Here is a 16,773-nt window from a genome sequence, read left to right on the forward strand (position 1 = left end):
AGTGCTGGGACTCCCACACCCACGTGGGAGGCCGAGGTGGAGTTCCAGGTTCCTGGTTGTGCCCTAATCCAGCTCGAGACTTAAAAAACTGCAATGACTGGGCTGGGCCAGGCCAAGGCCACGATCCAGGAGCTTCTTCGGGTCTCCCACATGGGTGCAGGGGCCCAAGCATGTTCCACGTTCCACTGCTTTCCTGGGAACATTAGCAGGGAGCTGCATTGAAAATGGAGCAGCCAGGACTCAAACTGGCGCCCACATGGGATGCTGGCACTACAGGCCGTGGCTTTAACCCACTGCACCACAGTGCCACTCCCTGAAGAAAAAATTGATTTTTAAAAATGAGAGGCCGGCGCCGTGGCTCAATAGGCTAATCCTCTACCTTGCGGCGCCGGCACACCGGGTTCTAGTCCCGGTCAGGGCGCCAGATTCTGTCCTGGTTGCCCCTCTTCCAGGCCAGCTCTCTGCTATGGCCAGGGAGTGCAGTGGAGGATGGCCCAGGTGCTTGGGCCCTGCACCCCATGGGAGACCAGGAAAAGCACCTGGCTCCTGGCTCCTGCCATCGGATCAGCGCGGTGCGCCGGCTGCAGCGGCGGCCATTGGAGGGTGAACCAACGGCAAAGGAAGACCTTTCTCTCTCTGTCTCTCTCTGTCTCTCTCTCACTGTCCACTCTGCCTGTCAAAAAAAAAAAAAAAAGAAAAAAATGAGACGACTAAACACCAAGTAGTCCATAGGAAGCTTTAATTCATTTAATGAGCCTTCAAAATAAAATTCTGATTTAAAGCCAGTCCCTCTCAAAGATTTTGCAAATCTGCATTTTTCTCTTTCTATTCAACTGTTCCTGTTGTAAAAGAGATCTTTTCTTCAGAGTTTTCTTAAGTAAAGCAAAAATCACAGTGTAAACTTACTAGAGGAGGCCCATGCTGTGGTGCAGCGGGCTATAGCCCTGGCCTGCAGCGCCAGCGGGAGTCCTGCCTGCTCCACTTCTGATCCAGCTCTCTGCTATGGCCTGGGAGAGCAGTGGAGGATGGCCCAAGTCCTTGGCCCCTGCACCTATGTGGGAGACCCGGAGGAAGCTCCTGGCTCCTGGCTTCAGATCAGTTCTGGCGATTGCAGTCATCTGGGGAGTGAACCAGCAGATGGAAGACCTCTCTCTCAGGCTCTACTTCACTCTGTAACTATTTCAAATAAAATAAATCTTAAAAAAAAAAAAAAACTCACCAGAGCAGAAGTCAGATTTATAGACATTAAATAAAATCTCAGCTCTAGAGCCCCAGCTTCGGCTCCTAACTCCAGCTTCCCGCTGGTGCAGACCCTGGGAGGCAGCCAGGGATGGCTCAGGTGACTGGGCTCCTGCTACCCACATGGGAGGCCTCGATTCAGTTTCTGGTTCTGGTCTTCAGTCCTGCCCAGTCTGGGCATGGAGAGTGAATGATTGGAATCCTCTTCCTCCTTTCTCTGGCTTCTCATAAAAAAAAAAAAAAAAAAAAAAAAAAAAAAAAAGTTCACAAGATGCATCTGCAGGATGCAACCACCCCAATATAGCTTCCTGCCTGTGTTCTAAATTCAGTTCAAACATGAGTTATCCTGAGTCCAGCGCTGCCTGACGTTGAGGCCTGGGCCGGGTCTGGACTCATCCCGCACCCTGGCTCTTCCATTCTTCTATTCCACCCATGGAAAGAGCACCTTCTTCCCAGTTGTGAGGGAGAGCTGAGCACACAGCAAATGGCACCTTCAGGGAGGGCTGTGAGAAAGAACAGTAAAGGTTTCATGCTAGATATGCTCTGGAAAGCTGTCCCAAGGATGTCAGGAACTTCCAGCACACATGAGGGGTCTGCTGGCTGGGATGCTGCTCGGTCTCAAGCGGTCAGGGGACAGGCTGCCGGGGAAGCAGGTGCTGCACCTGGCCTGGGAGCAGCCCCTGCCCAGGATGCTGTGGGACCCAGAGCACCCCTCCCCGGTGGGGAGACACTTTGAAACCAAACATCTCATTCTGCATCAAACATTTTCCCAGGTTTATTTATTTGAAAGGCAGAATGGGAGCGAAGGCAAGGGTGACATAAAATCTTCCACCTGCTAGTTCATTTGTTGGCTCCCAGGCCCATTAGCAGGAAGCCAGATAGAAAGGAGGTGGGACTTAACCCCAAGCAAGGCTTGACCGACTGTACAAGGACCACCATTCAGCACACTTATAATTTCTGCATGTATGCATTTATATTTCTACAAGTTCATGATTTATTGTCTAACTGTTCCAAATTTGTCCAGAGGTAGCCCCTTCAACCTGGTTTGTGTCACTTCAAATCATCATTCTTTTATTTTTTGACAGGCAGAGTGGACAGTGAGAGAGACAGAGAGAAAGGTCTTCCCTTTTACATTGGTTCACTCCCCAGTGGCCGCTGCGGCTGGCACGCTGCAGCCGCCGCACCACACTGATCTGTAGCCAGGAGCCAGGTGTTTCTCCTGGTCTCTCTTGAGGGTGCAGGGCCCAAGAACTTGGGCCATCCTCCACTGCACTCCCGGGCCACAGCAGAGAGCTGGACTGGAAGAGGAGCAACTGGGACTAGAACCCAGGGTGCCGGCGTGGCAGGCAGAGGATTAGCCTAGTGAGCCACGGCACCCACCAAATCATCATTCTTTTAAACCGTTTTCTTGATGCTGTGAAGGTTTGATTTCAAGCTTTGTTACACTGACTTTTCCATTTTGTCATTAGTTTAAGAATGTCAGTGCTAACACATGGTCCTTTCTGGATTTCAATGAGAAACACAAAGTATTTACTCAACTCCTCTTAGTGGAACTTGAATTTCAAACTCTGTATCCACAAGCAGCTACTTTTTTTTGGCTGGGTTCCCTTAAATATCACATTGTACATGTTGAATTTCTGAATCCACCAAGGCTCTTAATGTAGATTTTGGGCTGTCTGCTCTCTGAAGCCGCCTCAAGATTTCCAGCTGTTCTAGAAGCCCAATGACTGCTCAGCCTAGCAACACTGTCCCATTCTACTGCAATTCCTGAGTGAACTATACAAATTGGAAATTTCCCTAAGGCTGCAGTCAGTTAATATGAATCTCTTAATTCTCACACAGGATTTTGCACAGTTCCGGCCTGGTTTGGGTTGCTCTCCAGTCTTCTAATCATTGCTCTTTACATTTTCTCCAAGAGCTTCTACCTGTTGTTGTCTACAAGTCAGTCAGATACAAGATACTCCCTTCATTATTAAACTGCAACCCCTGAAATATCAAGTTTTAAATTTAAAAAAAAAAACTAAAGGCGAAATAAAGTTGAGCATTTATTCCCAATCCATTAGGAAAAATGTGGCTACACATACCCTTTAATTCATTTCTTCTGAGGAAAAGTACAAAAGACTAGACTAAAATAAGACAGGCATTTAAAGGAAAATCCTTTGACTAGGAGTCCAAAAACAAACTGTAAATGCTTCGTTTTTCAAAAAGAATTAGTTTTGTACAAAATATGAACAATTTTACACTATAAACAAGGACTTCTGTATACACACTTAAATTAGAATTCTGGTATCTGCTTGACCTCCAATTTGTCTCCAGCACAAAGTATCCTTGCAGGCCATGACCTAAGAACCTGAAAAGGCAGACATCTTAGAATAAGTTTTAACCTTAACACAACTGGGAAGATGACATTGATTCTTTCCTGTGGCTCAATGTCTTGCACATCAGTAAGTTTTAATTTAGTTTACAAAACTCTGCCATATTAACATGAAGAACACATTAATGCTTAATGTTTAAGAATTATGTTTTAGGAGATAATACAACAGAGTGCAATACAAAATCTAAAAGGTCACAATCTAAATCTAATATTAATCCAGAAAACCTCAGCAACTCTACCTTTACTGAAAAAGGCAAACTTACCCCTTACCTCCTACTATATTATTACTCTATTTTCATGGCCTTTTTATGGAAAAAAACAAAAACAAAAACAAAAACACCCACAACTTAAAATTAAACTTGGTCATACTAACTCAGAGCAAACAGTCTTCCAGCACTAGTCTTTACTTCATCAGTAAAGAAACTTCTAAACATAGATGGATATTTTTACAATAATATAATTTGACTCAATGTTTGTGACAATATTAACTCTTCACATCTTGCAACATTTAACACCTAATGTTTTCTAAAAACTTTCCAAATAGAACACTCAATTTTCAAGGAGATTGTATTTTAAAAGTTGAGCTGGAAACAGTCTTTTCACATGATTAGCCTGTTTTCTAAACATTAAGAATGTTAATTCCTCTATAAATGAAATTTTTAAACTTTACTAAAAATGTGATTTTATATTTTCCCAATTCTTCTCATCATGTGTACTTCATCAACATCTTTCATTTATCAGTATTTTATAAGTGATGCTTTAATGTTTGTGATATTAAAAAAAAGATACAACAAACCCTAATATATGCATAGCTATGGCTTAGGTTTTTTTTTTTTTTTATCTCAGCTCTTTTTTTTTATTATGCAGGACATTCTATGATTAGAAGAGACATGTTGTAAGTTATGGGTACAAAGAATACATGATCTTAAGAAATCATACATTTATATTTCAATGAATCTTTAACAAGAACAAGATTAACTTAAAAAGAATGTATAATGTCTTCATTTTAGAATTCTTCTATAGTAGGTCCAGTTTCTAATTTTAATATATTTTCTTAAAACCACTGACATCTTTTGCAAAGTCTGCTACTACTATAAAATTATTCTTTTTACCCATGACATTTTACATAGCATCATTTAAGCACCAAAGAAAAGTTCTGTAAACAAGCTTTTAACCAGTAAACTAAGGGCAAATATCCATTTGCCTTTATTATAATATTTAAAAGGCCATGATATGAGTTTCTACTTTCTACAATGACATCTTTATAATAAAAACCAGGCATATTTATACAAACAAGAAACAATATTGTACATTTCTGGGGAACAAAAGGAAGATCAACAGATTAGAATTTTTTAGTAATAAAGTGAGCACAAGAAACTTATAAAATGTATGCAATGTATAAAAATTCAGTATTTTTTTTAAAGTTTCATTGAAGGGACTCATTTTTAAGAATAAAAGATGGTAGTTTCACTGGCTTATAATTATCCTGTAAACAGTAAGAAGGTAATAAGCAATAAATTAGAAATGTCCTAGCTCCCAGAATTTCCCTTTGCTTGCACTAGAACCACTTTTACAGCAGTTAAAATTGGCCCTCTTAAATATCTGAGTAATTCTAGCAGAAAATAAATTCCATTAGAAATAAGTTAACAGTCTACAATAGATTTCTGACAAGTATATTAGAAAAAAAATACTGCAGGTCACATGAGGACTGATCTACATGTTATATGACAGAGTAACTCAAGCTTTTAAACCATCTGCATTTTGCCAGATTTGCTTTGATGCTATTATATTGCTTTCTAACTGGTAGCAAGGGAATAGAAAAATAAAAAGTGAAAAGATCGCAACAATTGTTTAAGGTCTGTAAATTTATGAAGAAAAAAACCTTCAAAATAACTTTTTCCTATTACTACTACTTAGGAAAAAGTTTCATTTGGCACACTGTAATTGTAAAAGAAAACAAACCAATTTAAGAGTGGTTGGCAGTCCAATCACCCATAGTTAAGACAAACAGCAGGAAAGCAAAATAAGAAAAACTACAATTTTAAGGGAAAAAAAAAGATGACAAACAAAGGCTCTTATGTCTTCTACCATTCACGGTCTCTGGAATACTTTCATCTGCAACACATATACAAATTATTATTTACATTATGATTATATTGGAAAAGACGACCAGAATCAGTCTTTGTTGTGCTCTAACTTAGTGTCCACTGGAATAATCAGGACCATCAAGGCAAGAAGGCCTTAAAACAACAAAATACTCCATTTGCATTTTGAATTTTATTTAAACTTGTGTTCTGGCTCATCTTCAAGTTTGGTGTACAAATCATTTTTAAGACTCAAGTCCTGTAAACTTAGGTCAAGCTTCAATAGCTGACAACTGTTCAATGCAGATCCTTTCTTGCTTGCTTGCTGTATGTTCTGCAGGCTTACAAAGGTGTTTCCTTAAACGGTGGTGTCTCCAAAGTCCTTGTTCCAACGAATGTATGCTTCTAAAGTTTGAGGGCTCACGCTGCGTTTGATCTTTTTCAAGGATTCAGTGAAGTCTGATAATCGAATATTTCTCATCTAGATTTTAAAAATGACATACAAATGATGAACAGTTGGTAGCTAAGAATGGATTAAAGTAACAATGTTGCTATTTATTATTGTTACAATAAACATGCATAAACAAATTCTTAGAAAATCAAGTCAATCATCTTAATACATTTTCTATATTCCAGAAGAAATATTAAGCTTGCTAGATTATATGCCTTACAAAAATCTTAATACAAGGCAAGGGGCTGGCATTGTGGCGTAACAGGTTGAGCTGTCATCTGTGATGCCAGCATCTCACTTGGGCACTGGTTCAAGTCCTTGCTGTTTTGCTTCTGATTCAGCTCCCTGCTAATGTGCTTGAGAAAGCAACAGAAGATGGCCCATGTGCTTGGGCCCCTGCACCCATATGGGAAACCTTGATAAAGCTTCTGGCTCCTGGTTTCAGCCTCGCCTAGCCGCAGCTGTTGCAGCCATTTGGACAGTGAACCAGAGGATGGAAGATCAATCTCTGTAATTCTTTCAAATAAATAAACCAATTAAATCTTTTTAAAAAATTATGAATCAGAGAAAATGGACTTGAGGCTTATACTTTAAATGTGGATTTTTAAGGTAACAGTAGCTAATCACCAAAGTGTGTATTTGGAATTCTCTTCCTAAGCTTTACTCATACCAAACACACCCTGAGATAACTAGAGTATTTAACTTGGGAAGAAACATGCAAGAAGTTTATGGGTTTTTCAATAATATAGCTGATTAACCACAATACACAAAATGCCTAATTAGATCATTTCAAGTTTTCTCAGAAACTTTAAGAAAAAAAGACTTCCAAATTGTACTTAAATATATTTATTCTCTGTGTGAAAATTACCAACCCCTGTAGAAAATTGGGCCATTGGGCTAGCAACTGTGGCTCAATAGGTAAAGCTGCCACTCCAACACTGGCATCCCATATGAGCATCAGTTCAAGTCCCTGTTCTTCCATTTGCCATCCAGCTCTCTGCTATGGCCCGGGAAAGCAGCAGAAGACGGCCCAAGTCCTTGGGCCACTGCAGCCATGTGAGAGGATCTAATTGTTCCTTTCAAATATATCTTTTTTTTTTTTTTTTTTTTTTTTTTTTTTTTTTTTTTTTTTTTTTTTTTTTAAGATTTGAGTCAATTAGAGACAGAGAGACGGAGAGACAGGGAAAGATCTTCCATCTGTTGGTTCACTACCCATATGGCCACAATGGCCAGCACTGGGCGAGGTGGTAGCCAGGAGCTCTCCTGGGTCTCCCATATGTGCACCAGGAGCCCAAGCACTTCAGCCATCTTCCACTGCTTTTCTCAGGCCAACAGCAGGGAAGTAGATGGGAAGTGAGCAACCAAGACATGAATCAACACTCATATTACTCGCCACCCCCAGTAAAATAAATCTTTAAAAGAAAAGGGAAGGGGGTCGGTGCTGTGGTGTAGTGGGTAAAGCAGGCACCTGCAGTGCCGGCATCCCATATGGGCACCAGTTCAAGTCCCGGCTGCTCCACTTCCAATCCAGCTCTCCGCTATGGCCTGGGAAAGCAGTAGAAGATGGCCCAAGTCCTTGGGCCCCTGCACCCACGTGGGAGACCCAGAAGAAGCTCCTGGCTCCTGGCTTTGGACTGGTGCAGCTCTGGCCATTGCAGCCATCTGTGGAGTGAGCCAGCAGATGGAAGACCCCACCCCCACCCTGGCCTCTGCATCTCTGTAGCTGCCTTTTTTTTTTTTTTTTTTTTTTTTGACAGGCAGAGCGGACAGTGAGAGAAAGAGAAAGAGAGAAAGGTCTTCCTTTTGCCGTTGGTTCACCCTCCAATGGCCGCCATGGCTGGCGCGCTGCGGCCGGCGCACCGCACTGATCTGAAGGCAGGAGCCAGGTGCTTCTCCTGGTCTCCCATGGGGTGCAGGGCCCAGCACTTGGGCCATCCTCCACTGCCTTCCCGGGCCACAGCAGAGAGCTGGCCTGGAAGAGGGGCAACTGGGAAAGAATCCGGCGCCCCAACTGGTGTGCCGGCGCCGCTAGGTGGAGGATTAGCCTATTGAGCCGCAGCGCCAGCCAACTGCCTTTCAAATAAATAAATAAATCTTATTTTTTTAAAAAAAGTTTATTTTCACAATGTATAAAACCCTCAAATGTTTAATGATTTTTAGTTTTTACGTGATTGGATAAGAAAATTAATGAATATGCATATTTTTCTCCTCTACGGAAGAATATAAGAGAATAATTTCATAGGCCATCCTATTCTGAAATGAAGCCGTCAATCTTTTCTAGGGTCTAATTAAATACATCAAAAGAAATCCAAGTGAAAAATTGCAGGTATTATAATACAGAACATCATGTAATGGACACAACTGATTCGTGGCATACCTCACTTGCAGACATGTTCTTTACCTGTTCCGGTTTCAGTTCTGTAAAATAGAAAAAGGCAGGCACTTAAAAAAAAGAGAAGATTCTGAAGTTTAAATTGCTGCAGGGTAAAATCTAGTAAATGATCAAAAAGAATCCATTCATTGTAAGTCATTACATTAAAAGAGACACATTAACACTGAGGGTACAAAAAATTTATTAGTGCTTACAACAGAATAATATTCCTTCTGAGGAATAACTGAAAGGGATTCAATTTCCTGCACTGTTGCACAAAAGAACAGACTTCACTAATTTTCAAGTGACCTTTGGGGCCAACATTGTGGCATAGCAGGTAAAACCGTCGCTTCCAGGGCCGGAATCCCATGTGGGCGCTGGTTTGAGTCCCAGTTACTCAACTCCCAACAGAACTCTCTGCTGTGTCCCGGGAAGGCAGTGGAGGATGGCCCAAGTCCTTGGTCCCCTGCACCCACATGGGAGACCCGGAAGAAGCTCCTGGTTCCTGGCTCCTGTGGCCCACTGGGGAGTGAACCAGCAGAAGGAAGACCTCTCTCTCTCTGCCTCTCCTTCTCTATGTAACTGACTTTCAAATAAATAAATAAATCTTAAAAAAAAAAAAGTGACCTTAAAAGGATGTAACTTGTTCTTAACTTGTTCTTTACAAAAGGCATTACTTTGACATTTTTATCCCAAAACTTTTGTCTGCTTCAGATAACAGCTACAAAAAAAAGAAAGATTCATACATTAGCTATTCTTTTTTTTAAAGATTCATTTTATTTATTTGAAAGGCAGAGAGAGGTGGAGATAAAGAGGTCTTCTATCTGCTGGTTCATTTCCCAAGTGGCTGCAACAGGACTTGAACCAGCACCCATACGCCACTGGGGCTTTAACCCACTGTGCCTCAGCGCCAGCCCCTAGCTATTCTTTTTGAGTCTGCAAACTAAATAGCATTTCATGCAATTGGCTGCAAGAGTTTGTTTAACCAGAGTTTCAAAATACATTCTCAAGGTTACATGGTTTATTTTCCAAAGCAGCAGTTCTAAATCAGTAGTTTCACTGTGGGAAATATGTACCAGTATTAAAGAAAGCAAAAAGTTTTGGTATGATATAGGCTTTTAACACAAATTATGGCAGAAATGACATCTTTCTCATTTAATTGCATTCCATTGTACTCTGAGTGAGAGAAAAAGGGTAGAGACCTAACTAGTGCTTCTGAAACTACATGTTCTATTTTATCATCACAGTCAATATTGCTGAGTGCATATCTGACCGCATCACCTATCCACTGTCCCTGCTGGCTATGGACAGGTAGATGACAACGTCTACTCTAAACTGATATCAGAGGCTGGTGCTGTGGCGCAGCAGGTTAACGCCCTGGCCTTCAGTGCCGGCATCCCATATGGGCACCAGTTCGATACCCGGCTGTTCCCCTTCCGATCCAGCTCTCTGCTATGGCCTGGGAAAGCAGTAGAAGATGGCCCAAGTGCTTGGTCCCCTGCACCTGTGTGGGAGACCCAGAAGAAGCTCTTGGCTCCTGGCTTTGGACCGGTGCAGCTCCAGCTGTTGCGGCCAACTGGGGAGTGAACCAGTGGATGGAAGACCTCTCTCTTTCTCTCTCTCCTCTGTGTAACTCTGACTTTCAAATAAATAAATCTTAAAAAAAAAAAAAGCAAACTTCAGAAGAGAAGGCATAAGATGCTAATATTTATAAAAAAAAGTGGTATCACAGTGCGTTTAACAGAATCAATCAGTTGTGATATTACACATTCAACAAATTAATTTGAATCAAAACAGAGCAATGAATATTTTGCTGCAAATCGTCAAACATAGTAAGAAAAATAAAAACTTTTTATTTAAGTTCCTTTAGATACATTAATATTTTTAAATATTAGAACATTGAAAGAAAAAGAGCCAGAAAACAGGTAAAGTCCACTTCCCCTTTTAAAAAAGATTTATTTATTCAAAAAAGCAGAGTTATAGAGGGAGAGACTGACAGATTTTCCATATGCTGATTCACTTCTGGAATAGGTGCTATAAAAGCCACATCTGTGCCAGGCCAGAGCTACCAACCAGGAACTCCATCCTGGTCTTCCACATAGGTAGTAAGAATCCAAGTACCTGAGTCATCTTCCATTACCTTCCCAAGGCACTTCAGCAGGAAACTGGTTGAGAAGCCGAGTAGCCAGGACTTCAATGGGCACTCCAATTAGGATGCCAGCATCCCAAGCGGTGGCTTAACCTGCTGCACCACTTTGCCCCCTTTACAAGTATTACTCTTCTCTGCTTGCTAAGACTAAACTGCTGCTTGGATGACAACATCCCATATTGGAGTGCCTGAATTTGAGCATCAGCTTGGCTTTGAATTCCAGCTTCCTGCTAATGTTCATCCCTGGAGGAAGCAGGTGATGGCTCAAGTACCTGGATGCCCGCCACCCACATGAGATGTAGGTTGAGGACCAGGCTCCTGGTTTCAGCCTGGTCAAGAGCAAGCTGTTTTAGACATTTGAGGAATAAATCAGCGGGTAGAAGATATATCTTTGTCTGTCTCTCTGCTTTTCAGAAAAAAAATTTAAAGAAAAAAGTTTTTTCCCCTCAAATTTCTGCTGCTCACCAACTATGAAGAAGTACAACTTGTCATCTAGAACAGGAGTCATCAAGCTTCTCTGGCTCATAGATTATTTGTTAGGTCTGTGAGCTAACAATGGTTTTATATATATTTTTAAAAGATTTTATTTATTTGAACGATAGAGTTAGAGAGAGAGGTAGAAACAGAGAGGTCTTCCATCCACTGGTTCACTCCCCAAACAGCCGCAATGGCTGGAGGTGAGCTGATCCAAAGCCAGGAACCAGGAGCTTCCTCCAGAACTCCCATGTGGGTGCAGGGGCACAAGCACTTAGGCCATCCTCTGCTGCTTTCCTAGGCGCATTAGCAGGAATCTGGATCAGAAGCGGAGTAGCTGGGACTTGAACCGGTCCCCAGATGGGATGCCAGTGTTGCAGGCCGGGGCTTTACCACAGCGCTAGCCCCAGTTTTATATTTTTAAACGGTCGTTTAAAAAAAAGGTGACTATGCAACAAAGATCATATGTGGTCCACAAAGCCCAAGATATTTTCTTATTGATCCTTAATTTAGAAACTACTTGTAGGAAGCTTTCCATTGATAAATCTATATTGCTTTCATACTCAAAATAAAAAAAAAAAGATCCTTTTGTGGAAATTTCTCAAACTTCTGAAGTGGTATAATAAATAGTTCCAAATATTCAAGTTCTGTACACCTACCTCGGATAGGACCTAGTGCTGCATCTTTTGCCAAAGCTGTCAGATCACTTCCTGAGTATCCATCAGTCATTCTGAGAAGAAGAAATACCACATTATTTTAAAAATTGTTTAACAGACTCACAGACACAACAGAGAGCTAATATCTGCTGGTTCATTCCCAAAATGTCCATAATTATCAGAGCTGAGACAGGCTAGGAGCTAGGAATCCAATCTAGGTCTCTCAAGTGGGTAGCAGGACCCAACTACTTGAGCATTACCTGTTGCCTTTTTTGGCGCACTTGAGTAGGAAGCTGGAATTGGAAGCAGAGCTGGGACTCAAACTCAGGTTCTCTGACATGGGAGGTGGTGTCCCAGATGGTTTCCTAACCGCCAGGACAAACATCCAGCCCCGCACATTATTTGCATCTTGGCTAAGTTAAAATCTCATGTAAGTAGGATGGTGAAAACTAGTTTGCCTTTGCCATTAGCAAGCTAACAGGGTTTATGTTTGATTGTCAGGGCACAGAATGGTCCCTTTACTAAAACCAAAACAGTCTACTGCTAGTTCCTTATAATGCCTCCGATTTTCATCATTAGAACCATTGCTTTAGATGAGGCATGCCATCTCCAGGAGGGCCCATTCAATTATGTCCCCTGGAAAGCTAACATCTACAAGCCCCTGGAAGTCAACTGACATTTAACTGCAATTACTCTTCTATAATTAGTCTTCTGCCTGACAAAGAGCACTCTCTTGATGGAATAAGAGGAAATTTATGTAATTTAAGAGGAGGGCACACAGAATCAAAGAAAGGGGTGGGTATAAAATATTGGCCCAAAGATGCACACCTGAATAGTATTCTGCACTGAAAAGTCCTGGGCAGCCAAGAGATTATCAAAGGGAACTGAGATTAGTAAAAGGGGATGAGGAATTTGGCATCATACTTAAGATGCTCCTTGGGATACCATGCATCCCACAGTGAAGTGTCAGATTTTAGTCCTGGTCCTGCTCCCAATTCCAGCTTCCTGCTAACGTGCACTCTGGGAGGCAGCAGGTGATAGCTCAAGTATTTGGGTCCTTACCACCCACAAGAGAGACAGACCCAGATTCACTTCCGAGCTTCCGGCTTTGTGCTGCCTTAGCCCTGGCTATGTGGGCATTTGTGGAGCCAATTGGCAGATGGCAGATCTCTCTTACTGTCTCTGTCTTTCAAAATAAATAAATAAATAAATAAAAAGAATAGGGAAATGAGGAAAGCAAAGAGGAAGAGGGAACTAAGAGGTGAACGGGAAAAGGGGAAAAAGCATTTACTTATTATACAGTATGTTAAACAATAAAGATCAAACATTATTGGCAGAATTCTTCATGGGCAAGACAAGGAACAGCCCCTACTTTGACAGGTGTTTAACTCATTCTTCATAGCAATCTGGGAAATTAGTTTTTTTTTGTTTTGTTTTGACAGGCAGAGTGGACAGTGAGATACAGAGAGAGAAAATCTTCCTTTTTTTCCGCTGGTTCACCCCCAGTGGCCGCTGCGGCCGGCGCACCGCGCTGATCCGAAGCCAGGAGCCAGGTGCTTCTCCTGGTCTCCCATGTGGGTGCAGGGCCCAAGCACTTGGGCCATCCTCCACTGCACTCCCGGGCCACAGCAGAGAGCTGGCCTGGAAGAGGGGCAACTGGGACAGAATCCAGTGCCCGGACTGGGACTAGAACCCAGGGTGCCGGCACCGCAGGCGGAGAATTAGCCTATTGAGCCGCAGCGCCGGCCGAAATTAGGTTTCTTAATAAAATTACTTGGTATTCACATATTTGTTCACTACTATACATTATTCTATGTTGTTTTGGAGTGACTAAAATTCAGGATTGCATCTCCCATACTCTGGTTATACTTATGCAGTCTGTTCATAAAATATTTTTAAGATAGAAAAGAGTAAAGAATTCTGAATAATTAAAAAGAATAAAATTCATGTGAAAATATCTATGTTAGTATGGCAAATATCAGATGCATTAAACTGAAAAATTAGTAATATCACTTTCAGATTTAATGAATTTTAAAAATGATATGATACCATCATCAGATATTTAGGTCATGTTTTCTACAGGACATAGAAATGAAAATTTAGATACCATATGTATATTAAGAGGTAAGAAATAAAGTAAAGAAGGTTGGCGTCGCAGCTCAATAGGCTAATCCTCCGCCTTGTGGCGCCAGCACACTCAATAGGCTAATCCTCCGCCTTGGGGCGCTGGATTCTGTCCCGGTTGCCCCTCTTCCAGGCCAGCTCTCTGCTCTGGCCCAGGAGTGCAGTGGAGGATGGCCCAAGTACTTGGGCCCTGCACCCCATGGGAGACCAGGAGAAGCACCTGGCTCCTGGCTTCAGATCAGCGTGGTGCGTTGGCTGCAGCGCGCCAGCCACAGCGGCCATTGGAGGGTAAACTAATGGTAAAGGAAGACCTTTGTCTCTCTCTCACTGTCCACTCTGTCAAAAAAAATTTAAAAAAGAAATAAAGGAGGCAGAGAATGAGACAGGAAGTTTTCTCTTTTTTTAACGAAATTATTTATGAGGGGTGGCATTGTGGCATAGTGGCTAAAGGTGCCATCTGGGATGGCAGCATCCTACATGGGCACTAGCTTGTGTCTTGGCTGCTCTCCTTTGATCCAACTCCCTGTTAGTGGCTTGGGAAAAGCAGCACAAGATGGCCCCAGTGTTTGGGCCCCTGTATCCACATGGGAGACACAGATGAAGCTCCTGACTCTGGCTTTGGCCTGGCTCAGCCCTGGCCATTGTGTCTACTTTGAGAGTGAACCAATCAATGGTTGGACGTTGTCTCTCTCCTTCTCCCCTTCTATCTAACTTGAACTTTCTAATAAATAAATCTTTGGGGGCGGAGCAGGGGGAAGAAATTATGCTTACTTTTCTTTACTTGAAAGGCATACATACACACACACAAACATATACACAGGGGTGTGAAGAAAGATCTTCCACCCACTGGTTCACTCTCCAGATCCCAATGCAACAGGTGGAGCTAGATCAGGCCAAAGCCAGGAGCCTGGAACTCAATTCAGTCTCCAACATGTTTAGCAGGATTCCAGGGTTGCAAAGTTGGACTCAGAAACAGAGCCAGGACTCGAACCCAGGCACTCTGATACAGGATGTGGGCATCCCAGGCAGCATCTTAACTGCTGTACCAAATGTCTATTCCAACACAAGAAGTTTTTTTTTTTAAGGATTAAATTTTTTATTTGAAAATCAGAGAGAGAGAGAGAGAGGGAAAGATACAACGAGAGAGGTCTTCCATCAGCTGGTTCACTCCCCAAATGGCTGCAATGGCCAGAGCTGGGCCAGGCTGAAGCCAGGAGCCAGGAGTTTTTTCTGGGTCTCCCATTTGCGTGCAGGGGCCCAAGCCTCAGGCCATCTTCACTGCATTCCCAGGCCATCAGCAGATGGATAGAAAGTAAGACAGCTGGGACTTGAATCAGTGCCCATATGGGATGCCAGCGCCACTGGCTGCAGCTTTACTTACTATGCCACAGCACCGGCCCCAAAAGAAGTTTTCTGATAAATGAATTCTTTATTACGTATGTCAGTTTACTCTAACATAGAACAAAGAACTCACTGTAAAAATTAAAATAAATAAAAGCTGAAAGATAGGCTGGCGCTGCAGCTCACTTGGCTAATCCTCCGCCTGTGGCGCCGGCACCCCGGGTTCTCGTCCCGGTTGGGGCGCCAAATTCTGTCCCGGTTGCTCCTCTTCCAGTCCAGCTCCCTGCTGTGGCCCAGGAGTGCAGTGGAGGATGGTCCAGGTCCTTGGGCCCTGCACCCGCATGAGAGACCAGGATAAGCACCTGGCTCCTGGCTACGGATCAGCGTGGTGCGCCGGCCGCAGCTGCCATTTTGGGGGATGAACCAATGGAAAAGGAAGACCTTTCTCTCTGTCTCTCTCTCCTCTAACTCTGTCAAAAAAAAAAAAAAAGCTGAAAGATAATCCAAATCAGATCACTCACCTTGCCAGCTGTGCTAGTTCTTTTTGGCTCAATGGGCTTCCTTGCTTACATAATAGGTTTTTAAGTAAAAGTTGTCTTGTCTGAAAAAAATATTAAATAATCATGAGTCCTACATAATTTATTATCAGAATTAATCTTAATAAGTTAATCATCAGCTTAATAAAATATGCAGATATCAGATTCAAATCCTGATTGTCACCTTGAAGCCTCATTCATGTCTATTGGGAGAGTTACTGAGGGAATTAAGGAAGGTAATCCAAACAAACCACTGAGGCAGTAGCTGCTGAAAGTATCAAGGATACTAAGGATCTAGAGAACCACCTGCAGCCTCTGAGGGTGTGCATGAGCAGCAAGTTGGAATTGAGAACAGAGCTGAGACTTAGCACGCTGACATGGGATGTAGGCTTCCCAAGCAGGTATCTAACACTGCACCAAGGTCCACCCCCATAATGTGGTTTCACAACATTCCTCTCACCCCAAAAGTTCATTCATGTTGGTTCGCAATTGATTCCCATTCTCATCCTGCACACTAGCAGTCTGTTTTAAGTCTTTCCAAATTTGTCTTTTCTGGATATTTCATGTAAGTGGAATCATATGATATGTAATTGTGTCTGGCTTCTTTCACTTAGCATGTTTTTAAGTTTCAAGCATATTGCGCTAAATAGCATCTATAGCTCCTTCCTTTCATTGCTGAACAATATCTGTTAAGTGGTACACAGGCTGAGTTTCCCTTAGTGCTTGGGACCAGAAGAGTTTTGGAGTTTGAAACACATACATACCTGAGATGTCTTGGGAATGGGATTGAACACTAAACACGAAATTCATTTATGCTTCATACATACCCTATACGCACAGCCAAATGTAATTTTATACATATTTAAATAATCTTGTGCATGAAACAAAGTCTCATCATGTGAACCTCTCACTTGTGGCTCAAAGTATTTATTAACACTTGAATTTCATACTAAGAATTCTCTATCAAATTTGTT

The 16,773-nt window shown here is 42.3% G+C and overlaps 1 protein-coding gene across 4 annotated transcripts in view; it reads right to left on the reverse strand.

The window, feature by feature from the left end:
• Positions 1-3,271: 3,271 nt before the first annotated feature.
• Positions 3,272-16,773, reverse strand: part of SPAST (spastin) — a 68,610-nt gene continuing 55,108 nt past the window's right edge. For all 4 annotated transcript variants that reach the window (XM_070069271.1, XM_070069269.1, XM_070069270.1 and 1 more), the window contains 4 exons: positions 15,785-15,864; positions 11,802-11,872; positions 8,526-8,566; positions 3,272-6,178 (listed from right to left, as the gene is read on the reverse strand). In XM_070069271.1, coding sequence (XP_069925372.1) covers positions 6,056-6,178; positions 8,526-8,566; positions 11,802-11,872; positions 15,785-15,864 — 315 coding nt within the window. In that variant the 3' untranslated portion in view covers positions 3,272-6,055. The remainder of the gene's footprint in view (positions 6,179-8,525; positions 8,567-11,801; positions 11,873-15,784; positions 15,865-16,773) is intronic.

This window comes from Oryctolagus cuniculus, chromosome 2, assembly GCF_964237555.1.
Source record: "Oryctolagus cuniculus chromosome 2, mOryCun1.1, whole genome shotgun sequence".
Lineage (NCBI taxonomy): Eukaryota > Metazoa > Chordata > Mammalia > Lagomorpha > Leporidae > Oryctolagus > Oryctolagus cuniculus.